The sequence below is a fragment of the Cyclospora cayetanensis genome, unplaced genomic scaffold (genome assembly GCF_002999335.1).
Source record: "Cyclospora cayetanensis isolate NF1_C8 unplaced genomic scaffold, CcayRef3 CcayRef3_contig_28, whole genome shotgun sequence".
Taxonomy (NCBI): domain Eukaryota; phylum Apicomplexa; class Conoidasida; order Eucoccidiorida; family Eimeriidae; genus Cyclospora; species Cyclospora cayetanensis.
In genome coordinates this window covers 236467-260889 of record NW_020312236.1, presented here as the reverse complement: position 1 = coordinate 260889, position 24423 = coordinate 236467, and the positions used below count along the sequence as shown (strand labels likewise).

General features: G+C 54.7%; 4 protein-coding genes across 4 annotated transcripts; 3 read left to right on the top strand and 1 right to left on the bottom strand.

Annotated features, from left to right (window-relative positions):
- The first annotated feature begins 99 nt into the window (after window positions 1–99).
- On the top strand, window positions 100–7921 carry LOC34617465 (MAR-binding filament-like protein 1-1). The gene is made up of 19 exons (XM_026338607.1): window positions 100–250; window positions 381–408; window positions 870–968; window positions 1105–1150; window positions 1345–1415; window positions 1675–1782; window positions 1996–2070; window positions 2208–2405; window positions 2897–3019; window positions 3302–3458; window positions 3905–4177; window positions 4438–4482; window positions 4604–4661; window positions 5020–5183; window positions 5376–5456; window positions 5696–5826; window positions 6437–6511; window positions 6763–7276; window positions 7508–7921. The coding sequence occupies exons 1-19, from the start codon at window positions 100–102 to the stop codon at window positions 7919–7921; spliced, it is 2811 nt and encodes a 936-aa protein (XP_026194392.1).
- A 950-nt stretch (window positions 7922–8871) lies between these two features.
- Window positions 8872–16764, bottom strand: LOC34617464. The gene is made up of 7 exons (XM_026338606.1): window positions 16723–16764; window positions 16340–16480; window positions 15610–16077; window positions 14343–14884; window positions 11520–13692; window positions 9941–11133; window positions 8872–9730 (listed from the first exon to the last, which is right to left on the bottom strand). Exons 1-7 carry the CDS (start codon window positions 16762–16764, stop codon window positions 8872–8874), a joined length of 5418 nt encoding a protein of 1805 aa, XP_026194391.1.
- A 108-nt stretch (window positions 16765–16872) lies between these two features.
- Window positions 16873–17607, top strand: LOC34617463 (auxilin-related protein 2). The gene has a single exon (XM_026338605.1). The coding sequence runs from the start codon at window positions 16873–16875 to the stop codon at window positions 17605–17607; it is 735 nt and encodes a 244-aa protein (XP_026194390.1).
- Window positions 17608–19473: 1866 nt separating this feature from the next.
- LOC113147583 lies at window positions 19474–22932 on the top strand. The gene is made up of 9 exons (XM_026338604.1): window positions 19474–19722; window positions 19858–19942; window positions 20011–20115; window positions 20586–21148; window positions 21310–21381; window positions 21678–21805; window positions 22034–22070; window positions 22296–22364; window positions 22552–22932. The coding sequence occupies exons 1-9, from the start codon at window positions 19474–19476 to the stop codon at window positions 22930–22932; spliced, it is 1689 nt and encodes a 562-aa protein (XP_026194389.1).
- The last annotated feature ends 1491 nt before the right edge of the window (window positions 22933–24423 follow it).

The window sequence follows — 24423 nt, the reverse complement described above, 5'->3', positions numbered from 1 at the left end:
CTACATTCGAGGCAATTTACTGGACATCACGCTGAACCCAATTGAGTTGGTGCTGCCAGAGCTAGACCCCGCCGTTCTGCAAGCGTGGCTGAGGAGATAATGTTGAAGAAGATATCGTCATTAACAGGGGCAGGCTACTATGGCTACGGCCGCTCAAGCAGCCCAATCAGCTCACATGACAGGTCCATGGATATGGAGCGACTTCGGCGCCGCAGCCGCAGTAATCCTAGTGAAAGCTCCGCCAAAGAAGGTGGGAGGTATACAGAATGCATCTCCTAGCTGGCATTTTCTTCTTTAACGCGACTGCTAGCCGCTCATATCCACGCATTTATTCACCCGCTGGTGCGTCTATGTGTATTTGGCCTTTGATTGGTCTTCAGGCTCGCACAGAGAAGCAGAAGGACTCCGGTAGGAGGCACAACCATGACCGTTCCACCACCCACCTCCATGCCTAAAGTGTGCACTTTGAAGAAACGTGGCAGGCTCGCTCCTGTGCAAGGTCGTGGTGGTGAAACACAACTAAAATACTGTACTGATGGTGCACTGAGAAGTTTCTCTTGAGGTTCCCACTACAGTTCCACCAAGCACCATTGCGTCGCTTTCAAACTATCAGTTTATTTTGCATCACAAAAACACACCACGATAGAGCCGTTCCTCAAAATAAGAATGGGAGCCAGGGCAACCCACAAAGCAGCGCAGCCTTTTGTGGCGTGACCTGTATTATCTGTTTTTTGATCATTCCATTTTTTCATGGTTCCCTTCTATGTTTATACAGTAAGAGTTAGAGGGAATGCACAAAGCTCAGAAGCAGTGAAAAGACTGCTGATACACCCGCAACGGTCCTGGCTAGCGCCGTGTCTGCTGCTCAGAAACACAATGGAGATGCTGGCTGCGGAAAACAAGCACCTTAAGAAGCTCATAGAGGATCGCGATGCACGGGCGAGCTCACTGCACACAGCAGACGAAAGGTAGGGAGCCTCGGCTTTGTCTGGGGGTATTTATTTCGTTTCCTGTTAGGGGTCCCGTTGGGGGTGTGAGGCAACAGAGTGCTGAGCCTTTACTTGAGGCTTACGCGTGTTGTTGCACTGCTCGATGTATTTTCAGGGAAGGAGGAATGGAGGTGCTGCGCTCAGAAAACAATGAGTTGAAGGTGATCGTCGATACATCTGCGCGCTGTACAGAGGGGCAATGCTAACTGGTATTGTGGTCGCCCTATTGTGTGTGTACTTGCGTGTGTATTGCTTTAGTCCGGCTTCCAGCTGATCTAAGGCCGCTTAAGGGAATGTACAGCCCTCTACACTATGGTAGCGGATAGAGTTTCACGGACTGTGCGTTGATGTTCAGCAAGAAGTCACCAGACTGCAGAGAGAATTGCAGTCCAAAGAAGAAATTCTTGAATCAATGCAGCGGGAGGGGTCAGTCATTCGCAGGCACTTTCCCAATTTTTGTCTCTCATTGCTGGACTGTTTGCATTAGAAAGCTGATTTGCGCCACACGATGCGAAAGGGCCACGGAAGTAGGGCTGAGGCGAAAAAGACGGAACGAAGCACAAGCAAGTCGGAGACGGCGGAGTCATGCCGTTTTCTTTGCATTTCTGTGGGGCTTGATGCGCACACATTTATTGAAACTCGTACATGTTACACGGTGGTGTTGTGGCGTCTGTTTGACCTTCAGCGCTTTGCTGAGCAGCGAGGTGGTAGAAGGACTGAAGAAAAAGGTTGCATCACTGGAGGCACAACTCGCTTTTGAGTGCCGCAACCACTCTAAAGAATTGAATGAAAAGTGCGTCGTTGCCATTTAACTGTGTAGAGGGGAGCGAACGGGGGCAAGTGGAGGTAGCCAATGGACTGGCATACGCAGGGGGTTGCTCGGCTCTAGCCACTTTGTGAAGGAGCGGGGAACTGGGAGAAGAATATTGCGTGCTCGCTCTTAAGTGGGGCTTTGTATCCTTAATGCACAGGGGATGTGGTCCTATGAATCATTCTGGGTGGGCAGGGAAGCAAGGGTTGCTGAGCTTGAGATGCAGCTCCTCGATGCGCAGCAGCAAGCTTCCAAGCAACCGGCAGAGGAGTGAGCTCTCAACATTGCCCGACGGAGGAGCATACGGGGAGTGGGCATTCCAAGGCAATAGTCAAGACACACAGGGGGGGTCATAGGACGAACGGAAGAGTGTGGGGGCAGGCGAAATGTGGGCGAGGCACCCTCAGCGTATTTGAAGAGCCACCACAAAGTGCGCAGGACCTAAATTTGCAACAAGTTTCTGCTGCAGGTCCCAGTGTCTTTGTGCAGAGCTGCAGAGGGGAGTGCGAAGCAAATAGAGGATCTGAAGAAACGGCTAGCTGCGCAGGACGCAGAGTTGACTCGGTGAGCCAATGCGCCACACCTGCAGCTGCTGCGTTCTTAAGGTGCTACCTCTTTGCTCTTGGAGATATGTCGCGGGCAAGGACCAGCAGAAAAGAGGGGCAGATGACGATTGCGTCCCCGCATAGCGGCATTGCGGCTAACAGAAAAAGTACCGCCTACTAGTTTCCTCACGTAGCCTGCAGCTAGCTGCTAACGCACTGTGCATCAGCTCGCTATACTTGTCGCCTGTAAGTTTTGGCTATAAAGGGCTTTGCTGAGAAGGTCGTGTAGCAGATAAATTTCCTTGTGGCGCTCATCTTAGGCGGGAATTGGAATTGCACCGGCTCACCGCCGCTCTCGAAGGCAAAAGTGGAGGCCAAGGGCACCAAATAGCGGACGGTGGGAAGGTCCCTGAAGCGTCGCTTAGTGAGGCGCAAGAGACTCAGGACCTGCGGCACCGTGTGTGAGTCAGACTTCCCAGTTTTTGCTTTCTATGCCCTTGTATAACGAACTGTATCGACGCCGCTGTGCAATGACAAAGGAAGCAGCTTAGGCTTCTGTACGTATCGCCGAAGCCAAAAAGGGGTTCTCTTGCCCTGGGCGTGCGCTTTCTTCGTAGGGATATACTAGAGATGCAACTGGCTGAAGCAGAGTCAAAGCGCGTTGAAGCTGAAGAGTGTGCCAGTAGCCCACTGTGTCTCTTTCTGTGGCCTTGCTCTGCTGATCGCTCGCTCTGTCTGTCTCTCTCTTATCCTCTCTTTGGGCCTCTCTCTGACTTGCCAACCGCATGTCTCGTGGTAGCCTTTTGCTTCTGGCTAATTACTTGCTGAGAAAGGGGGTTTCTGCTCAAAGGAAAGACACTTTTTCACTGTATTTCCAAACGTTAGGCTGGACGGCTCTTGCCAACGAACGTGCAAGCTTAGAGTAATATACTTTTGAAATGTGGCACTTTCTTCAGAGCATTGTCGGTCCATCGCGCCTTGGCGGAAGGCGACGGTGATGCGCTTCCTATGCTCGAGAAGCTTCGGCGCGAGATGCAGGAAAAGAACGCAGCACTTGAGAGCATGAGTCAGCAGCTTCTGGAGATTTCGGCAGAAAGAGACGAAATAGAGCAGGTATCTGATACAACAAACACATGGATAGACATCAGCGTACGGTCCACGACTAGGACGTTTCAGTAGAACAGTAGTGCTGCCTGTTGATGAAAGCCACTGAACCCCTAGGACAGGAGGCAGGGAGCATGATACTTCTAAGGAGCGAGATACCTATGTGTAGATTTCGGACCGTGCGTTGCTTTTAATTGTGCTACCCTGGTTTAGACGCGCTCGCTGCACGAGGCAAGCGACAGCAGGAAGAATTGTCACTTTATGCCGCTGCGCCTATTTTTCGTGTCCTCTTCTTTTGATTCCCCTCTGTCGATCCCTGTTTACTAGCCTGGCCGCTTGTCAGTGTGCCTGCTTATGCCACTGTCCCTTTGTTGATTACCTCTTGTGTGGCGTTCGTGCCATGGCCATGGATTGCACTGTACAAGTCCTCCTCCCTTTCCATTCCGGCTTCTCAGGAATTTCAAAAGCTGCGAGAGGCCCCTTCAGCTCCTGAGACTCCCCGGTCTAAAGGCAGCCGGCGGGGGGGCCTCTTTGGACGCAGCAAAACGGTGGCTTTGGAAAGGGATGCCCTGGCACTGCAAGTGCAGCAGCTCGAGGAACAGCTGCAAACGCTCAACGAAAAACGTGTGGAGTTGGAGCGAACAAAAGTGAAGATGGAGGGGCAGCTAGCTGAGGCAGCACAAGAGGTTAGAGCTGCGAAGGGCGAACAGGCCAGTCTGAAGGACAAGGTGAGACAAGCGAAGGGAGCTTTGCACAATGAATCGGCATCTCAAAGGCGTAAACGCAGCTCTATGCGCTGCAGAGCGCAGGCTGGACCATTTTTTTGCAGTGTATCCGATCGTGTAGAGCTTTGTTTGTGCTCCATCTTGTTGCTACGCGAACGCTTGCTGCACTGAGCACAGCACTCCCTGAGTCGAACATGTATCGTATCTTGCTTTCCCTCCATATGCTTTTGTGTCTGAAAGCCTTTTGTACGGTGCGTGCACAGCTTCAGGAGAGGGAAGCAGCTCTTCAGGCCCTCCGGGCTGCTAAGGTACAAGCCGTTCAAATCTAGTTCATAAGGGTGTTGCGTGCCTTTGCGCACTCCTAGACCCTTGATCCCTTCAAAGTCCTGCAGCCAGGAGATTGTTAGAGCTGTTGTGCCTCAATCTCAGGCAGACATGGATATGCCTCTTGAAAAATTTCAAGCTGTTTCGCTTCCAGTGCCACGGGGTAAGCGTGCTCTGCCTCAGTCCCTCTGGCTGTTATCATTTCTGTTGTTGGTCTCCCTGCTGTGATATCCTCTGTTGTCCTCTTTCTTGATTCCTGCCTTCCTTTTCGCCTGTGTTGCTGGGGCTATTGCGCGATACACGTGCCAAAATCCATTTTGCGTGTCCTGCGCTTGAGATCGTGCAACTTGTTTGATGTCACTGCTTGCCAAACGCATTTTGAAGGGCCCCCTCCTCCCCATGGTTCCGTAGAGTCTGTGTGCTACCATCCCACACGACTCCGTCTGCCTTGCCACTGCCGAGAGGAGCCCGCTTGTTTCTCTGGAAGCCTGCACTACCTCTTGTTATCTGCTTCTTCGTAGGCCCCCATGATGCGGACTTCGACGCAAAGGCCGAGTTGGTTTTAAAGGAGGGCGTCATTAGGACCCTTAGCAGTAGACTGGCGTACCTCCAATTTGCGCTAAAGGAAGTTACAGCGGAGAAGCAGCAGCTTTTAGCGCAGCCCGCCACTATTGCGTTGCAGCGGGTACGTTGGCGCTGCTGCAGGAGGCAGCTCGAGCGCTTTTCTCCACATTTCACGAGCGCGCGTTTAATTATAGACAGGGGGGGTGAGGGCAAACGGGTGACACACACACAGAGAAGCTCTTCTTATGTCGCAATGCCTTGCCGCCTTGATTAAGAGTCGTGTGGTGCGTTGCAATTCGTTGGTTCGTTGCAGCACCTGGAGGAGGTGAAGAAAGACCTGGTGGAGGCGAAGGCCAAATATCGAGAAGCTGCAGCTCAGTGCACACAGCTTAAGGTACACCGTCGCGGCAGCCCAAAAGCAGCAAAGGGGGGCATTGCTTGCTCTGCGATTCAAGTTGAAGCGGCCAAGGGGCCCTGCGTGTGTCAGTTGCTGGAGGCTCTATGTCGGGCAGAGGGGAGGGGGATCAGGCGAGACTGATCCTCCCCGCAGGTGAAGAAGCGTCGAGGCGTCAATGAGGGGGGAGGGACCCTTCATGGCATGCACGCTGTATGTACATCTACGGCCGTCTTCAGGCGAAAGTAAAGAGCCAAACAGAGGAGATAGCGGAGGCTGAATCAGACCGACGGGCACTCAAGGCCGCTCTCGAGGAATCCCAGTTGAGGCTCAGCACGACGGCAGACAAGTACAAAGAGCAGAATGACAGGTACTGCACAAACGAATTCCACGGAAAGAGGTGCTATCGCAGAATGCGGAGACACGCCTCGAGACGACGGGCACGTTAGTGTTTTCCCGGAGAAGAGGGGAGGCTCGAAGTTTGGTGATGCATTCTCTTTTGCAAAGAGAATCGCAACCTGCTACGCAGGATTCTGAGTGTTCAATCATAGTTGACTATTCCTCGCCGCTTAGCGTGGCTGCGTTCGTGGGCGGCTGGCTAGCGCTATATTCTTTCCATTAACGGGGATACTGGAGGCCTGGGAGGGAGACAAGCGACGCACTGCGAGAGGTTCACGCCGGCTGATGTTTTGAAACTTTGTGTTCTCCTGAAGCGGTGTCAGCGGCACAAAGAAGCGTTGGAAGGACTGCATGCTGGCTCCCGCCGGATGCAGCATCTAGTCTTGTGTCGTCCCTCTTCCTGTCGGCTCCGCGTGTCGACCCTAGGGAATCCAACGAAGAAGCCCTAGCGTGCTTAGCGGGGGATCACTGTCAACAGCGGCCTCGAAGGCCTGCGAATTCGAACTGGTCCATCAACGACGCTGTCTGCCGTTTGCCGCTGCGCGAGCTGTACGTTGCTTCTTGGTGTGTTGATGACGCAGGTATCGAGACATCGTGTCTGACTCTCTAGCAAAGGTGGAAGAGCTGCAAGACGAGGTCTCAAGGGAACGCAACGGGTCAGCTAATGCACATGCGTATGCTCTTTCCTCGCTTGTAGACTTCGTGTTCTCCATCTGTACGCCGCTTCTACCGCCTGCGCCCTATCGGTTCTCCCCTGCACCTCTGCTGCAAGTGTGCACTAGCTTTTCTGGCGGAAAGACGTCCAGCGGGCTCATTTTGCTTGGTGTCCATCCGCCCTTGCCCTCGCAAAGCCGTCTGTGCCTCTGAGTGCCTGCCAACTGCACAGCAGTCTTGTGTTGTGCCCCAGAAAAATCCTCGTCGGCAAGGTATATAGGCAGGAAATGCTGGAGCTAAGGAAGGCGGCTGTGCAAAGAGGGGCGATCCGGGGCGATCCCCTTCGTCCGCTGTCCGTGCAGAGGCCTCAGGCGGAGGGGGCGCTCAGACAATCGCATGTGGAGCAGAGTCTCCCAGAAAAGCTCCCTACCCTTCCGCCTCCAGTCTCAGCGGCGCCTTTGTCTCCGGCACTCCCCGCCTTAGTCACGGCGGGATGCAGAAGCGCTGTGCCTACCGGAACGGAGTGGCCTCGGGCTGGGGGGCACCCTTGCCTGTTTAGCGGCGGTATGGCAGTCGCCGTCAACAAGTCTCAGAACAATGGCGAGTTCGCAACCATCCCTGCTTGCCTCTCACTGGGACTGACGCCAAGGGCACAAACAGATGGACGACCCTCACCCCGCTTTGTGCCTTTCGCAGGCCCCCCAGCGTACTCCCTACAGATGCCTTCCGGAGCAGCGATTACACGCGACCAGCTTTTGGCAGCAGGGGTCCTACATGCGTGTGTCAGTGAGCAGCAGACAGCACAGCAGCATCGGCGAGAAAAATTGCCAGAGGAGAGCTCGCCCTGCAGCGTGATCTCTCTTGCGTCGGCGGGCGTGTTGGATACTGAGGCCCCCTTCAACGCGCATGCAATGGCCAGCATTCAGCAGCAGCAGCAGCGGCCCCATCAGGCTGCAAGTGGTTACACAGGAGCACAACAGCAACAGCTCTCCCCGGAGGCTCTTGCAGAACGGAAGCCTTGGCGAGCACGTGTCTCGCAGCAGCCCCTGCAGCAGCTGGCGGGCGAATGCCCCGCTTCATTGCCAAATAAGCATTCCCCTGCAAACCTCGGATTAGGGGCAGTAGCACTGGGCAAGATGAGCGATTCTGTCCCCCGCGATGGTTCTCATGGGACCGGTTCTGATGGGGTAGGGGCTCCTGCCCCTGCTGCCGCGATGAGCAAAGACACCCTGAGGAGTCCCCTGGTGGGTGCTACCCGCGTGGAAGAAGCCACCGTTCTTCCTAACCTGCAGACGTTTGAGAGCCAGAAAGAAGTGGCTTTTTTTTCGGGTGCAGACTTGGGCAGTTGCGGCTATCGGCAGCTGCTCGAGGGCACCCTGGGGGATGAAAGGGACTCTGTCGACTTGTCATAAAGCCAGCTCCAAACATGCGGCGTGGGGGCAGGCTACGTTTTACTCGGCAACGGGGAGAGGGAGCGCAGCTTTCGTGCCGCTCCGTAGGCACCAGCAGGGCAGAGGCCCGCCAGAGTAGGCTGTTTGTACGGAGACGTTTTTTTTTGAACTCTGTTTGGTGGACGCTGGGGTTGGTGGAGGGAGCTGCGTGGTATACAAGCAGCAGGGGCTGTTTAGCTGGCGTGGGAGAGTACGGTGAGACAGCCCTATTAACTAGCTGCGTAGGGCACTAGGAAACCTTGAGTAAAGGACTTATAAGCCTTTTGGGGGCCCTGGCCTCAACTAGCAGGCGCCACGGGAGGTGGAGTGGAGGGACAGGACCCTCCACATGGCTGCATTCGGTTTGCCTTTTTCCCCGAGCAGTTCTCGAGGGGCTCTCCTACAGACTCACAGAAGTCCGCTGCAGGTAAACCTGCAACAGCGAGAGGTCTCCTCTAGCAGCGCCAGGCATCATCTCCTGGGCCGCTGCTGTGAGAGAACAAGGACCGAGGGGTAGGCCACTGGCTAATGCGCAGCAGCAGCAGCAACACGTAGCTGGCAGCACCTCCTTGCTGTTGAGCTCCCTCCGCGAGTCTGCTTGCAGCTCCCCCGGGGAAAACCGGACACGCGGGTGAGGATGGGAAGGGGCCTTTTAGCGGACCTTTAACGACACCCCTTGGTGGCAAGAAGTGACAAACAGCAAGTCACAGCCACAGTTTACCAAACTGGGCAAACAAAGCTCCCCTTTTTTTAACACTGTAGAGTTTCGCAGACAGAGCCTTGTATGAAGCTTTCGACGAGTTAGTGTTTGCAACTGCTCGGGCACGCCCTCCCTATCCATTCCTCCGGAAGGCGGCAAAAGCGGCAGCAATAGATGCTGCCAACAAGCCCCTACAGAGACCCCACCCTCCCTCTACCCCCACCCTCGCTCTTCACTGTAACTCGACAAATTTGAGAGCCTCCAGGGCAGTGGCAAGTCGCCTGAGCTCCTCTGGCCCTCCCGTCCGCAGTTGGTCCTTTCCCGAGGGATCAGATGACGAGTCCCCTGTCTGTGTAGCGGCGTGATACGCTGCAGGTTGCCGGAGAGCCGCGATCGCTGCAGAGGCGAACGCCTCTACCGCCTTCATTGTGCCCTTTGGAGGGGGAACTTGCCTTCCGCAGCGACTCAGGATCTCCGCTGCTGCTGCCAGCAGCGATAGAGAGCCACAAACCTGCGAGGCATGCCGCAGCACAATCCCATTAACAAGCGAAAGCAACTGATGGAGAGCCCGCCGGAAATCCGACGACTCTGTAACAAGCGAAGCCCTCTGCCTCGGCGTTGCGTAGTCTCCAACTGCGCCTCCAGTCCAGCGGCAGTGCGCATGCAGCAGAGCCGCAAAATCGCTGGCCGCCAGTAGCAATAGCTGCACCTGTCCTGCCGTCCTCGGAGCTTCGGGCGGGAGATCCGCAATGACTCGCGCATGCCGCAGTAAAGCTGCTGTCACAGCAAAAAGGAATGCCGGTGCTTCCCGCAGAATAACCAGAACAGCCTCCGAATGACTGCTGCTGCTGCTCCTGGTGCTGCTCGCGCTGCCGTTGCCAGCGAGGGGACACACCTCCTGTTGCTGCTGCACGACTGCCTGTGTTTCTGCTGCCCCCTGTGCCTGTTTCACCGGCAACGGCGTCTTTCCTTCGAGCTGTTCGGCGGACTCCATCTCCACTCGCGCTGCAGCAGCCAGAGGCCTAAGCAAGTGGAAAAGCTGCAGTAACCCGCACTCTGCAACCAGCGCAGGCGCATGCAACACGCCAGACCTGCAGGCAGACGCAACAGCAGAACCTTAAGCGTAGCGGCACACACAGTGGCATCCAGCAGCAACTGCAGCTGCAACTGCAGCAACTGCAGCAGCACTATCTGTTGCAGCAAGCCTAGAAGCATCGCACAAACGCGCTGCTAGGGCGTGTCCGTACAGTTGGGAATATGTGTGTGTGTCTGCGCAAGAATACGGTTGGCGTTTGGCGTACAGAATGCGTTGCCGAGCGTGAATCCCACAGGACGAGAAGCAGTTGAGCAGCAGACCTAAGGATACGCCGGCAGTAGATACCCAGCTCATGTGCGGCCTCTCGGCAGGCAGGAGGGAAACTGCCGGGGGAGGGGCCTCCACGCCATTCAGGGTAAAGGATTTCAAGACTTCGAATACGCTCTGTGTCTCCTGCCTCTGCTTTTCCGTCTCCTCCTCGCTCTCGAGAGGCCCCTCGGAAGCAACAAGCCGCGCACCGGCTCTCAGCAGGGGCCTCCTGCCATCGACAGCGTTCGCTCTTAGGCCCCGCTGCGGGTGCCCTCCTTGCTGCTGGAGAAGGAAGTCGTTGGCTGCTCGAATTGCCGCCTCGCAGTACACTGCCAATTTATCGGCGAGGCCTCCGGAACGCTTGAGCATCTGCGCAGCCGTGCGAGATGCCTCCTGCAGAGTGAGGGGTTGTTTGGCCCGTGTACGTGACAGGCTCGCAGCAAAGGAGCCCGCAGCAGCAGCAGCACCAAGAGCTGCTTTTTCCGTCCGCGTCGCCGCCGTCGTCTCAGCAGTCGAAAGGGTACCCTGTGGGCCTGGGGGGCCCCCACTGAGAGGGGCCCCCAGGCCCCTCTCCGCACGGCTAAGGGCCCACAGAAAAGATCCCACTTCCCTCAAGCCGGCAAGACGGATGGTGCACAGCTGGGCAGGGGCGGTAGGACGCCTTGGGGGACGAAGGCCTGTACCCCTGCCAGCAACCAGCGCCTTAAGGGGGGTTGTCGCGCTCTGTGAAGAGGCCCCTGCAGGAGAAAAAGATGCGGGGGAAGCAGCATCTGCTGCGCGAATCCCGGCAGCCTCCGCGTCGCAGTACGCGTTCACCGCATGGGGAAAGGTTACGCCTTCCTCCATAGCCGCCACAACCTCGAGAAGCAACGCAGCTGCTTCGGCCTCAGCTTCGCTGCTCAATTGCTGCTGCTGCTGCTGCTGAGCAAGCGCAGCAGCAGCAGCATCGCCCCCTTCCGCCCGCGTGGTAGCGGCCCGCGGTGTACCCACCTCCCCTGCTCCTCCTGTGGTGGAGGCGGGGCCTTTAGGCGCTTCGACAGCCTTTGTGCGGCGGAGTCGGAGAACGTTGTACCCCAAAAGAAACAAAAGAGGGGCTGGCCACGCGCGAAAGGCGTAACTCTTCTTCCTCCGCAGTTCTGACACATAAAACTGAAGCAGCAACACTCGGCGGAAGGCGCACACACATACACACATACATACATACACACATACACATACATACACACGTACATATACATACATACACACGTAGATATACATACATACACACGTACATATATATACATACACACGCACATATACATACATATACATACATACACATACATATACATATACACATACATACAGGGGGCACCCACAGAAAGCGCATGCCGGCTGGTCTACATGCAACGGGATAAAGCGGTTTGAGAAGAGGTACGCTTGCCGGTGCGTCAGTGAGTGTGCACGCACGGAGGCCGCAGATGGGCGATCAACGGCATAAATACGAACAGCGGCATAAATAAAAACAGCAGGAACGCGGTTGGCAGCCGTACCTCGACAGCAGCAGGATGGACAAAGCGAGCTACAGGGGAGGCCACTCCCCACGCCGGGGAGAAGGTGCTCAACCCTCGAAGGCTGCGTGACAAAGTCTCTAATTGCTGGTGCTCTGCCCATGTTCCTTTTGAGGGCTGTTGCTGAGTCTGCGGCTGCTTTCCTTGAGACGCCTCGTGGCTTCCACCAGCGGCAACTCCCTCTGCAGCGACTGCTGCGTCGCGGATTAGACGCACCTGCTCTTCCGTGTGCATCGGCGAGGCCCTTGCCGATAATCTGGACGTCCAGAAGGGGATCAGCGAAAACGTGAGCAGCGCAATATCCTCGGGCTGCTGCTTGTCGAATCCACGCACAGCAGCCCACAACGTAGCCGTGGAGGCGAGTCCATAGAGCGCTGCCTGCAGACGTGAGGCCCCCTCTCCTTCAGAAGGTCCCGCCGCAAGGAGGGCACCTTGAGATTGCGCTGACGCAGGAGTGCTACGGGAGGTTCTGACATCTTTCACGTGATGGAATCTCCCGCGGTTTACCCACGTCTTGTGCAGCAGGGCAAGCGTCTTTCCAACGAGCTCTGCCGTGTAATTCTCTCTGTGGGAGGCTTCGGCGTCGGCGGCTTTGCCAGCAGCTCCAGGAGTGCCTTCCCCATCGCGGGTGCTGCCGTCCGTCTCATGAAGAGACCGCAGAAAGTGCTGCAGCGTAAGAACCTCGAGGCGGCGTCTCAAGATCGTCAGGACCCTAGTTACGAGAGGCCACTCCTCGATCCAGCTGCAGGCAAACAGCAGCCGCTGCAGCAGCTGCAGTGGGAGCTGCAGCGCACTCTTCGTCGCAGCCTCTGCGCGAGCAAGGAGAAAGCGACTCTTCTGTCGCTTCTGGTATTCCAGCATCTCGAAGGCCGTCAGCGCGTGCAGCTGTCTCTCTGAGGGCAGGCACGCTGCAACGCCGGAAGACAGAGAACTGCCAGAAGCTCCGAGCGTCACCAGCGCGCAGAAGAAGCGAATCCTCCTCTCCGCCTCCTTCAGGTCCAGTGGAGGCTCACGGGTGTGCACCAAAGGCCTCAGGGAGAGGGCCGACGGGGAGCACGCCGCAGCCGCTGGTGCCTCAGCAGCCTTCGACGCAAAAGGCTGCGATGCGGGAGATGCGTCTGCGGAGTTGGGGACGTCCTGCGTCGCAAGGAAGCGGTCGAACGCCACGAGAGTGGCAGCAAGCTGCCGCATGCCCTTCAAGGGCCTTAGAGAGTGGAGACGCGCAAGCGACGTTGCGAGCTGCTGCACCTCTCCGTACAGCAGCCGGCCTACTGCAGCCCAGGCACTCGAGGGGGCTTCGGAGGTAGGGGAGCAGCCGTCAGTCTGTCTTGGAGGGCTGTGCGACAGGAACAGCTGAAGGAGTCTGGCTGCCTGCGCAGCGGCCGTCTCCGCCAGCTGCTGGACGGCAGGGAGCCCAACGCCTCCACTAAGACGCATCAGCTCGTAAAAGACGGGGAGCCAGGAGGCCCTCGCACCGACTAGCTGCCGCATCTCCTCTGCAACGGCTTCCTTCGGCAAGGGGCCCCCTGGATCCGACTGCGTCTCCTGCGGACAGTGCTGGTGGCTGGTGGGGGGAAAGGATTCCAAGTCTGAGCCACTTCGTGTCGGTTGCAAGGACTCTCCGTCGTTGTGGCTTCTTAGTCCTCGAGATGCCGCTGCCGCAGAGCTCTCAATCATGGCTGCTATCGCGTGTAACAGCTCGTCGGGCAGAGACTGAGCCTCGCTGCTCTGAAGAGCCGCAGCTAGAGCAGCTGCAGCTGCTGCAGCTGCTCTAGCTGTGGCGGAGGCCCCTTGCAAAGAACACTCCTGACGATGCGGGGACTTCTTCCCAAGTCTGCCAGAATCTGCCAGCAGCAACAGCGGTGTATCCGCCGTCTCGCGAACGCAAGAAGAACCCCTTCTAGTCCAGTCGCTTAGGGCAGTGCACACCGTGGAGATACGCTGCACAATCTCGCGCGCAGGCAGTGTCGGGGTTTCGGCTGCAGCTCGGAGCAACACCCCCTGCAGCAGCCTCGACACAGCCTGCGCGAGTGCCTGAACCTCCCCAGGAGAGGAACCATCCTCTGAGCTCGAGGACGCTGCAACTGGCAGTCCGATCGTACACCCCAGCGCAAACAGAGGCGCTAGGAGGCGCGTGATGGCAGACCGCGGCAATCTGCGAAAAGACACACGAAAGCCGGTGAAAACAGACAGGCTGCAGGGGAACGTGGCAGAGAAAGAGATGAGAGAGGAGTGTCGCAGAGAAAGCGAGGAGAGAGGAACGTGGCAGAGATAATGATGAGAGAGGAACGTGGCAGTGAAAGAGATGAGAGAGGAGTCCCGCAGAGAAAGAGACGAGAGGAGAACGTGGCAGAGAAAGCGAGGAGAGAGGAGTGTGGCAGTGAAAGGGAGGAGAGAGGAACGTGGCAGAGAAAGACATGAGAGAGAAACGTGACAGAGAAAGAGATGAGAGAGGAGTATCGCAGAGAAAAAGACGAGAGAGGAACGTGGCAGAGAAAGAGATGAGAGAGAAGTGTCGCAGAGTAAGAGAGGAGAGAGGAGTGTCGCAGAGAAAACGATGAGAGAGGAACGTGGCAGAGAAAGAGATGGGAGAGGAACGTGGCAGCGCTTGTGAGAGGCCCCTCCCCAAGTGGAGCCAAAGGGGGGGAGGGCGGGGTGCACGCAGGCAGGCAGGAGGACGTTGGAGACTGGATGAAGGAGACTGCTGCGCAATAAATGAAGGCAGCGAAAGGCGCTCCGGGAAAAGGTAGAGGGGCCCCTAAGGAGGTGGGCTTTCAGACACACAGGTGTCTTTTTCAAGCGCACCTGGGAAGCATCTGTTGCAGGGAAACAAACAGACGCGTCAAAGCCTCAACTGGGAGCGCCTCTGGAGGATCCGCCGCGAGCGACGTTCCGCACAGCAGGAGCCACTTGCCCTGCGAGTCGAGTCTCCTCTGCGGAGGCTGGGGGGTGGGGGGGGCCTCTGGAGAACTCAACAGAGGCCTTGCAGGATCTTTGAAAAGCCCACTACTGTGGGGGACGGAGTCTATGCGCGCGAGCGCGACGCCGCACTGTGGGGAGACGGCGCAACCTGCCAAGAACAAAACTCCATCTACAGCGGCCGAAAGGCTTGGAAGCAAGTGTCGCTGCGCGTGCTGCTGTGGGGGTAGCTGCTGGTTGACGGAAGCCAGTGGCTCCTCCATGAGGTACGTGAAAAACGAGTTGACTTGAGCCCTTGATGGAGCGTTTTCGAGATGCGAGGCGCGCAGGGACCTGTGGGGAGGGAGCAGCACCGCGCAGAGAGAGAGAGACGCAAGAGCGCGACTCTTGAATGCGAGGCGGCCAGCACAGAGTGTCACTTGCAAACACTTCAAAGGACTGGGAACAGGGATGTGCACACAGTGCATACACAAAAGGGCATGCCACCGCCTCCTGCGGTGCAGCCGCAGGTCCACGCGCCTCAAGGGAGCAAAAATAAGACAAGAGGAGTCTCTAGAACTACTCTCTAAATGTGCATGTATATGTATGTGCATGTGCATGCATGTGTATGTATTTCTGTGTGTGTATGTGGATGTATGTGTATGCGTATGTATGTATGTATTTGTGTATGTGGATGTGTGCGTATGCGTATGTGTGTGTATGTGGATGTATGTGTATGTGCAGGCAGGCAGGCAGGCAGGGGATTCCGATAAAGAGGCAGCGCCTCGAGTAGCGTCCCCCCTTCCCCCGCTCCGCGGATGCCATGAAGAGCCACGTGAGCCTCAGAATTTCTGTTTCTTACCCGACGAACCCGTCAAAGTGAGTCTCAAGCGGACGATGTTCAGCCGCGTTCGATGCGCGCGAAGCTCCTAAGGACGAGGCCACTGAGGTTTTTGAGGCAAGCGGAGGCTCCGAGAGGCCGTCGCGAGGCAGCGAAGGTTGTGGCAGCAGACACTTGCTTACGGCGGAGTGATATGCCCCCCCTCCCCCCCCCGGAAGGAGGCCCCCCTGGAAGACATGCCTCGGGAGCCAGGCGTGTAGAGTCGTGAGCCGTCGTTCGTCTTGACAGGCGAAGACGCGAGAGGCTTGCAATGTAAAGCCAACGGCCACGCGCGGGAGCTGCAGCAGCAAGCAGAAGAGCAGCAGAAGCCGGAGGGGGGGACGAAGGGCAGCGCGGAGCCTCAGGGGGGCCCCTCGCAAGGCCTGAGGTCCGGCAGCGAGGCCCTGCGGCAGAGAGGGGGGGGCCCCCGAAAGCTGCGGGCGGCCGGGGGCCCCCAGGGCCCTCCGCATCGTCGCGACAGAGGGGGAGCAGGGAGGGAGGCCATCCGAGTAGGGGAACTGCGCTGGAGGCAGCGGGGGAGGCGAATAGGACTGAGGCGTGAGCTGCTCCAAGACGAAGGAGCGGTGAGGCACCCTGGGCACTGCGGAGGAGATCTTCTTCGACCTCCGAGGCTCTAGCGACGACAGACAGGGGGCACTGGGGGATTCTGATCGCCACTTCTATGGCGAGAGGGCCCCCAGGGCCCACTCGCGGACCTAGGGATCGTGGTGTGGGCCTCCCCCCAACGAGGGCGAAAGGGCTCTACAGGGGAGAAGGGGGGCAGGCGGGAGCAACAAAGACCAACAAGGCCCTCAGAGGCGCCTTTTTATTGGTGTCAAGCCCGCTATTCGCTGGCAGGCAGGGACGAGCCCGTGCACATAGCTCTCGAGGCGAAGGGAGGGGGTTGTTGAGCTGGGGACTGCTCCGAGTTCTAGCCTGACCGCCGCTCCCTATACGAGAAGTGAAGAAGCGTAAAAAGCAGAAGCAACAGGGAATGTGTTGGCTTCTTTTGCTTTTAAAGTACTCTGGTTCTGGAGCGAGCGGCGATACCACTGCAAACTTCGCTGCTGCTCGCTACCAACACGGATGCCGTGTTGGTAGGGAGGCGCCCTGCAGCCGACTGCGTCCCTCGGCAATTCGGCCTGTGTCTCGTTTCCCCGTTGCTCTAGGAATCCATGAAAAAGGAATTTCAGTTTAAAGCACGCCGTGCGGCCATTGGAAGGCGTCTGCGCACCACAGAGGCTTGGCTTTAGCTCTCCGCTTCCCCCGGATGCAGTCTGTCCCACGCCTTATGTACCGACTTCAACGAGAACACACCAGCGGCTTTAAGGGAAGGCCGCCCATGGCTGCAGCACCGCGCAGCCCTGTCACTTAGTCGCCTGGAAAGGGCCCTTCGCGGGCTAGTGCTTGGGGTGTATATACACCACGGAGACCCTCCCATTCCCTCATGACGCCGTCCGTTTAAAGAGCACTATGGCAGCAATGCTGCTGTTGCTGCAGTCTCTTCTTCTCCTGCCAGAGGGCCTCGCCACCTTTTCCGAGATTAATCTCCACCGGATGCCCCAGTTCGCGACCTCGTACCCCAAATCGCGAGGATGCTTTCGCTCTTGGCTGCATCCGTCATCCAGCGGCGCCGTTCCCCCCTGCCTGCCTGTGCCTGTCTGGCCTGCCTTCTGCCTCTCCACACGAGGGTGTGCTTTTCGCCGGGAGGGCTGCACTGCGTTCCCCCGCGGAGGGACGCAGTTGTTTGCCTGTAGGCCTCGTCCTAAGAAGGAGAAGGCCCAGCGCAACTACCGAATAGCGAGGGAGCAGAAACGACGGCGAGAAGAGCGCTGCCTGCAACGCCGGCAGCAGCTGGAGATCCTTAGGGCTCGCCAGCAACTGCTGTCCAACACCACCCTTACCGACGCACCTTCACGAGATAGAGAAGCCTCCGCACAGACCAGCAGCACAAGTAGGAAAAGGAGCTTGTTCGACACGAACTCGCCTGCTGCGTCATCGGCAGAACAGGGGTCTACAGCAGGAGGAGCGCCCATCTCTGCTCTCCGTTCCCCCTTAGCAGCGCGTCTTAACTACAGATTGGTGGGAGGCACGTGGAGACGGGCAGAGGGCCAAACAAAGTTTGTGCGTCTTTCCGGGGCGGAATTGGCGGCTGCCGTGTTCAGCGACCTCCCTAAAGAGGAAGTAGCCGCCGCAGTTGAAAAGGCGAAGCGGCAAGACGAAGGCCATATGGACCTAGAGGCGTACGATGACTCGGAAACACAACACACAACCCTAGAGGGACTTAGCTAACGCGTGCGCATACACAGGACCGTGTTCCTCGCTCTGGAACCCCAACCTTAGGGAGGCAGTATTTAAGCTCCCAGGGCACCGATTCTGGCCTCTGTGTCTGTCCGTTTTGGTGCATATATGTACACCGCAACGCTCGGCTTGACGGCGTCGATTCTCCTTGACCTTCCGTCTCCCCGCCACGAAGCGCGAGTGCCGGCCTTCCTGTTTCTCAGCGTCTAATGAGACCCCTGTAGCCTCTGAGCTCATTGCCGGGCTACGGAGGGAGAGATGACGCGCAGGAGAAGGCGCATTTGTACTGTGTGGCAAAGTCGCAGCCATCGCTCGGCCGCATTACGGCCTGTTTGCGGCAGAGGCTGACGGTTCTGTGGCTGATGCTGCAGTGTGCGCAGTCAATAGCAGACAGTCGCGCTAGGAAGTCACCTGTAGGGGATGGAAGCTAGAACTATTTGCGTTTGGAGCCTCAGATGTAAGCGTAGGGCTGTTTTTGGTTGGCTGTTGCCTGTACAACTGAAACTCAGTAAATAGCAAGCACAGTATTGCCAGTCAGTACACTCCGCACCTTTGCATCCCATTAGAGCAGTTGTATTTGGCGTTTTGATATCCGTCGTGAGAAACAAAAGGTGAAGACACCACGACACATGATAGCGAGAGATATTCTCTAATGAAGGCACGAGCCACGTGCTATCTTCACTCCATGTAGGAATGTAATAGCTCCATTCGAAAAGACTTGTTAAAATCCCCTAGAGGGTTTGGAAGAGCTTGTACAGACCTCAATGAGACCGAATGCTACCGCCAGATACAGCCACTCAGATTGCCAAATTAAACGCCTATACCGTCTTTTCTGGTTGCACATGCGATTCACGGAGCTGTTCAACTTCGCGCAGTTCACAGATATGGATGCCCTGGAGTGATCTGTGCACTTTAATGCGCTTTCTTCATTAAATATGCATGCATTTCGTCGGTTTCACGCACCGGAATCTTGGAAAGGTGTGCCTGTAATTTAACTAAATCCTTTATCGAGGCCTTCGCAGGTAGCAGGCAGGTATTTACAGAGAACTATTCAATGTGGAAAAGCAGAGAACGATGGAACGAAAGATCCCTTGGATCCCTTGTGGGAATAATGGCAGAGTGGGGAGAGAAGCTGCCCCGTGAATCCGAGATGCAGCAGTCACTTATTTCTGTGTAGATGATCGCGTTTTAGGCTAAGTATACTTTTGGAATACGCACTGGTAATAATTGGAGTATTCGTGACGCATGGATCAGTGACAAGCTGCCAGTCATCACTGGCTTTCCCATGCAACTGTTAAATTAAGACTTTCACAGGGAAACTTGAGGCTCAATACAAAACCTTTTGCAACTAGATTCAGCTGTAGAGCTAAGCAAGAAGAGCAAGAAGGACTACGTTAGCAGGCTCGTGGAGGATGGTTGACACTAAAGTTGCATATCCCTTCGAGGCTGTGGCTCATCAAACCATTTATTCAAAACGGCTATAGGCCTTAGCCAAATGCTACTTAACTCGAAGAAAATCAACTCGTTATCATCCAAATTCCTCCCCTTCCCCTTCTTACGTGCACAGTCAGCGCAAATGTTGCATGCTCTGCTCTAACGATGGGCGCATACAGTGCACTCTTCACCCTGAAAGCTCCTCCTTCGTTCAAAGAGTGTACCACGCTAGCTATCTAAACGTGTCTGCGTGGTGATTCAATAAAAAACAAGTAGAATGTGTTCACCCTACCTTCCGCTTGCACGCGGCAGCCAGTTGCTCCAAGAAGTGACCTCCATTGTGCATTATTGTGATTTGCCTCCCGAATTTTGTATTAAATGAGAGAATAGATGGCCTTGTATTAGAGAAAAACGTCAGGAAAAATGATCAAACAGCATGAAATGCCGCCGTCGAGCGGATCAGGAGTTTTCCCTCCAAGGCGACCAGAGCAAGAACTTTGTAGCATTGAGCCGAAGAGCAGTCAAACTGTGAGGCAGCCAAGTGAAAACGAGCTTTCCGGGTTTGTTTCAAAGCTTTCAACTGCTTCAGCAGGTATACATGACTGCAGCCTCGACGGCCCAGTCACACTTCCTCGGTCTATGGGGAGCAACTTGGCGAATTTAAGCCTAATAGCCAAAACCCTGCACGATGGAGACTGTTTCCTCTTGACTCCTCTGCAGATGATACTTTCCTCTTGAAAACTAAATACACAAAAGATAAGAGACCAATATCCTTTGTTTCCTCATCGTTCCCTGCACATTAGAAAGCCCTGGAATGGAGTCGCGATTCCATTAGATGGAAGCTTAACTATTCAAGATTGCGAAGCGTATAACGAGTGTAAAGCACCATCTGGTAGCAATCGATTTCAAATGGTCAATACCTGAACTCAGAAAGCAGTGAAAAATGAATCTGTTATGCAGATCTGTTTTACCTTAATGACGACAGCGACATCGACACGTTCACGCCTCAGGAGGTGCTTCAGGCCACTCGTCTAATTCGTATGCTGAAACAGTCAATCAAAGACAGCCAACACCAACACAAAGCTAGGCAGCAGAGGCAAGCCAAAATCGTGCATTCCCCATAGACCCCGCAACAATGCTTCCTTTAGCCATTTCTTACCATGCTTTAAAAATTCACACAAGCTGAAGAAGATTTTTCAAAATGGTAATAGCTGCAGAATAAAAATGACGAGGCTCTGGGGGAGAGACTATTTGCAGGGTAATAAGCAGGGAAGGTGCGGGTTTCCTAGTTTCACAGCAGAACTCCGTGTCGTGCAAGACTATGTCTATCGAATGTGTGAACGAGCAGGATGAGTGATTTACGCCTTAGCAGCAGAAACGCGTTCTTGAATACTGCCGGTGGGCGGCCTTTTCCTAGGGTGATAAGTGTCTCGGAAATCTGCCGAAGCATGTTTGCGTTCCTACTGGCCACGTTTCCGTACACCTGAGGACTCAGGCTCTGTGTAAGCTTTTTATATTATATCCATCTTCAGGAGCTCCTGAGGAGCATACTTCTGATTATTTCGGGAATCCTAGATCCCCGAAGAGAAGCGATGGCTTGGGCTTGGAGCAGAGCCAGCTACAAGAAGAGCAGTGGACGCAGGGAGAGTTCGAAGCACTAAAATCTGCAATGAAGCACCCACGAAAAGCAGAAGAATTGTGGCCACAAGACCCTAGACCTAGCTGCGAAGTATCAAATGAGCCAAGTCAACAAAGCTACTCTCTTCCAAGTCAGACAGCAGCTATCAGCTCTCAATCTTTTTCGAACAGATGTTCGACGGAATCTGCAGGAAAAAAAGCAAGTATACACCGTACTTTGGACTTAGAGCAGCCACAGTCTGCTCCTCGCTATCCCCAGGCCGTAGCTAGCATTCCTCAGCCACAGCTAGACAGACCTGAGGCCCAGGAGTTTTTAGCTAGCCGGGGATCATTTGAACGAGTGGAAAATCTACCGCTAGGTGCATTCCTGCCAACCGCGCCAGGGAGCTTTCCAAGTGGGTCGAATCCCAATGAAGACGAACAGCAAGAAATACAAGAAGTCAGTATTGATAACACAAGAGCGCTATCTTACTTGTTGGGTCACTGGCTGTGACTGAGGCGCCTTGGGGCTGGAGATGGAAGAAAAGGGGCGCTTGGGCGCGGCGGTTGTGTACGCATGTTATTTTACCGCCAATGATGGAGATTCCGCAGGGTGACTTCACAAAAGCCTGACCCTTATAGAAATGCTACTCTGCTGTTTTTCAGTGTCCATACTGTCACCGGACATTCGCCAGAAGATCTTTCCAGAAGCATGTGAAGGTCTGTGTTAATGTAAGTCTACCTTCTTGGCTTTATGCCCTCTTGATTAGTGAGCCGTCTGCTTATTTGTATGCCCTAGCCGCGCGAGCTGAAGGATTATGGGACAAAGTTAGCACAGGGCCTTCAGTCTAGCAACGACACAAGATTCTCTCTCCTTAGCATGCAAATTTCAGTGTCACACATATTTTAGTTGCGTTTCACCTTCCTGTTGGCTGCTGTTCGCTTTTTGCGCTTGTTATATCTCTGAGCTGCTCATGAGTCGTCTTTTGCGTTGTTCCTCAAATGAAAAGGTATTTTTTACACGTAGGAAGCAGTACGACATGACCAGAAAACGCCTGGCCAGCGTTGTAGAGGAGACGGGCCTCCCTGTAAATTCCACCTTACGGAAGCTCAGGGTCGAACGCGCAGCATCAAAACAGTATGCATTCAAACCGATGCCTATTGCGGAGTGTTTAGTGGCTCCCAGTTGTGTCGTGATACTATTCTTCCCTCCTTCTTTTCTCTTCTTTCTTCAACGCCCTCGCTCCCTCTGTGTATCTTTGCAAAAGGCACCCCTGCTTGAGCGGTGCAGGTTCCTCTGACGACCTTCGCTCGGTTCGTCCTTCCCTTTAAAGTGTACCCTTCTATTATTCCTTATGAAATGCAGACTGGAAAAGCCGACAGAAAGAAAGTGGAAGCGTGAAGTCAGAATGCACTGCTACTGGAAAGGACACGGCCCTGCATTGCATCCATGTTGCTAAGCCCAGAGTAGCCAACATGGACAATACGCAATCCCGATACACTTTAGGAAAGCACGATCTCAGACAGAGATCTGCCAAGGCTCATTGGTTTTGCTGTTGTCGCTCCTACTATTGGCACAATTGCTTCCATAGTTGTTGTCGATGCTGCTGCTTGCTCTTTACACGCAGAGCGCGCAGTTTCGAGCGGCGATGAGGATGGCCAGAGTCTGCGACCCTAGAGAAATAGCAGAGGCCCAGGCAAGGCAAAATACCCATAACAGCAGTTCCCTAGGACAGTCAATGCCCAGCGCACAATCCTTAGCTGCAAGCCATTGTGTTGTCTTTGCCCAGTTGCAGATTATCTCACCCGTTTTGTGTCTTACGCCAGTCGAAAAATATGCACTTGTGATCATCACCTATGACGCTTGCTTGCCTTTAATTCCAGGCGATTTTCGCCCGGTGCAGCGACACTGTGGCGCACTTGCAGTGTCCACACTGCGGTCGGACATTTGGGCGAGAAGAATCTCTTGAGAAGCATGCTAGTGTATGCCAGAGAATGTTTCGCAACGGCGGGGGTGTCTTGAGGAAGGGAGGAGGCCTCTGTGCCTCTCAGGGGGCTGCTTGTAGACTTAGACGAAACGGGGGAGGGACGGGAGCGGGAATGCATGCTGTAGACCGTTTACGGTCCAACCGAGACATAAACCGGACGACCTGGGGAAGCAACCAGAGAGACGGAATGCAATGGGCGGCATCAGCAAAATCACGCGTTGCAGCTATGAAAAGTATCAGGACAGGAACTATTACAGGACGGACCCAAAACTCCTAGAGAGGAGGCTGGTTGCCTTCCTTATTTCTCAATGTTGCAGTTTCTCATTCTGCCTCAGCCTTTTATGGCACACTTTGAATACCCTTGCCCCCTGAATCTGCGACGGACACCGTACAAGGCAATCCCGCATTCAAGGGCTCGAGCACTGAAATGTATTTACCATTTATCCTTCAGTGAGACTCTACAATTGTTTAAACCAATTTTTTGCGTCTAGGTAAATCCCAAGGGGTCGCATCGATATTCGTATTTTCAGTGAAGTTCCTGTCGTTGGATGCAGGCTGTTCAAACTTCCATCAGCTACTGCAATTCGTATACCAGTCATTGCAAATGAACATTTTGCCTAAAATCTGATGTAAAACGTCCAACCTAAGATAAACGTCGTACAAAGTACTCGCAAGGAATGCAGGAAGGAGTGCAGAGCCCCATTGTTCGTGCGCCCTGCGCATTCTATTTTCATGTCGAATCGTGAAACAGAACATAAAACAATAATATCTGTGGTACCATGTTTCTGCCTCCTTCATTCAAGTTCCCATGTGCCTCAACTCGCCTGCGGCGTATACAAGGCCAGGGTAACTGCCAGGGTGAGCCACAAGACGCTTACTTCACACTTCGACAACGCAAGTAGCAACAAATGGGAAGCGGGCCGCCAAGTGCAGTCTTAACTAGAGATACCTTTAAGAAGCTTCACATATCCCCTGTGACCTTCCAGAAGGGACGTGGAAATAGAAAATCACAAACAAAATAAACGAGTAGGGCGAAATATGTGTGAAGCGATGAGAAACCTTAATAAATTTTGTGGCTGGGCGAGCTACAATGAAGCACTTTCGACTACATTAGTTATAATTACTGACGATTTTTAAAGGGATTGACTAGTTGATCTGTAGGCTTGCATGGCTCACGTATTGCAAAGCACTATTTAGCTCAATTATAGAAGACATAAAGTTATGTGTATGTACGCTAGATGCTGCGCAACTTGCTATGAAGGATCAGAGTGCTTGGAAGTGGCAGCTACGGAATCCCCAGCTGTCCTCTTAGTGCATGTCGAGAAATGTGAGGGGCATGCACGGAAAGGCGCGAGCTTTTTCAGGAAACACTCGGAAGCTACCTATTAAGATTGAATCGAGTCTGAAGTGAAGCGCCTCTACGGAAACCTCAGATGGAATGATACCTCAGCGGCCGCACAAAGTACAAACGAGAGTGTCCGGCACCTTCGGGGCGTTCACAGGTAGTCTGCTGATGCCCTTAAAACAAATGGCACGCTCTGAGATGGGCGTATATACGTCTTGCTTGATCGATAGCATCCAGGCACAGCAAAGCCCAAAACGGGATCTACATATGCAAGGCACATGGAGAAGCGCCATCAGCAAACGTATCTAGCCAAGGAAACTGAGTAGTCACCCTAAATGTTTGCAGATAGTCCCTATACTGCCATGCTTTTAAACGTATTTACCACCTTTTTAATCCGAAACTCGTAAATGGGGCCTTGATCTT

Bases quoted from the DNA above. Each gene is read 5' to 3' on its own strand.
- LOC34617465 (XM_026338607.1), top strand. From the start codon at position 100: ATGTTGAAGAAGATATCGTCATTAACAGGGGCAGGCTACTATGGCTAC. The intron at 1,151-1,344 runs GTGATCGTCGAT...GTTGATGTTCAG, and splicing joins CAGAAAACAATGAGTTGAAG to CAAGAAGTCACCAGACTGCA. The intron at 2,406-2,896 runs GTGCTACCTCTT...GAAGCAGCTTAG, and splicing joins GCAGCTGCTGCGTTCTTAAG to GCTTCTGTACGTATCGCCGA.
- LOC34617464 (XM_026338606.1), bottom strand. From the start codon at position 16,764: ATGAGGGAATGGGAGGGTCTCCGTGGTGTATATACACCCCAA. The intron at 13,693-14,342 runs GTGCGCTTGAAA...GTCTTTTCGCAG, and splicing joins CTGCAACAGATGCTTCCCAG to ATTGCCGCGGTCTGCCATCA. The intron at 11,134-11,519 runs GTACGGCTGCCA...TTGCTGCTTCAG, and splicing joins TCCATCCTGCTGCTGTCGAG to TTTTATGTGTCAGAACTGCG.
- LOC34617463 (XM_026338605.1), top strand. From the start codon at position 16,873: ATGCCCCAGTTCGCGACCTCGTACCCCAAATCGCGAGGATGCTTTCGC.
- LOC113147583 (XM_026338604.1), top strand. From the start codon at position 19,474: ATGATCAAACAGCATGAAATGCCGCCGTCGAGCGGATCAGGAGTTTTC. The intron at 20,116-20,585 runs GCCAACACCAAC...CATCTTCAGGAG, and splicing joins GAAACAGTCAATCAAAGACA to CTCCTGAGGAGCATACTTCT. The intron at 21,382-21,677 runs GTGAAGGTCTGT...TCAAATGAAAAG, and splicing joins GAAGATCTTTCCAGAAGCAT to GTATTTTTTACACGTAGGAA.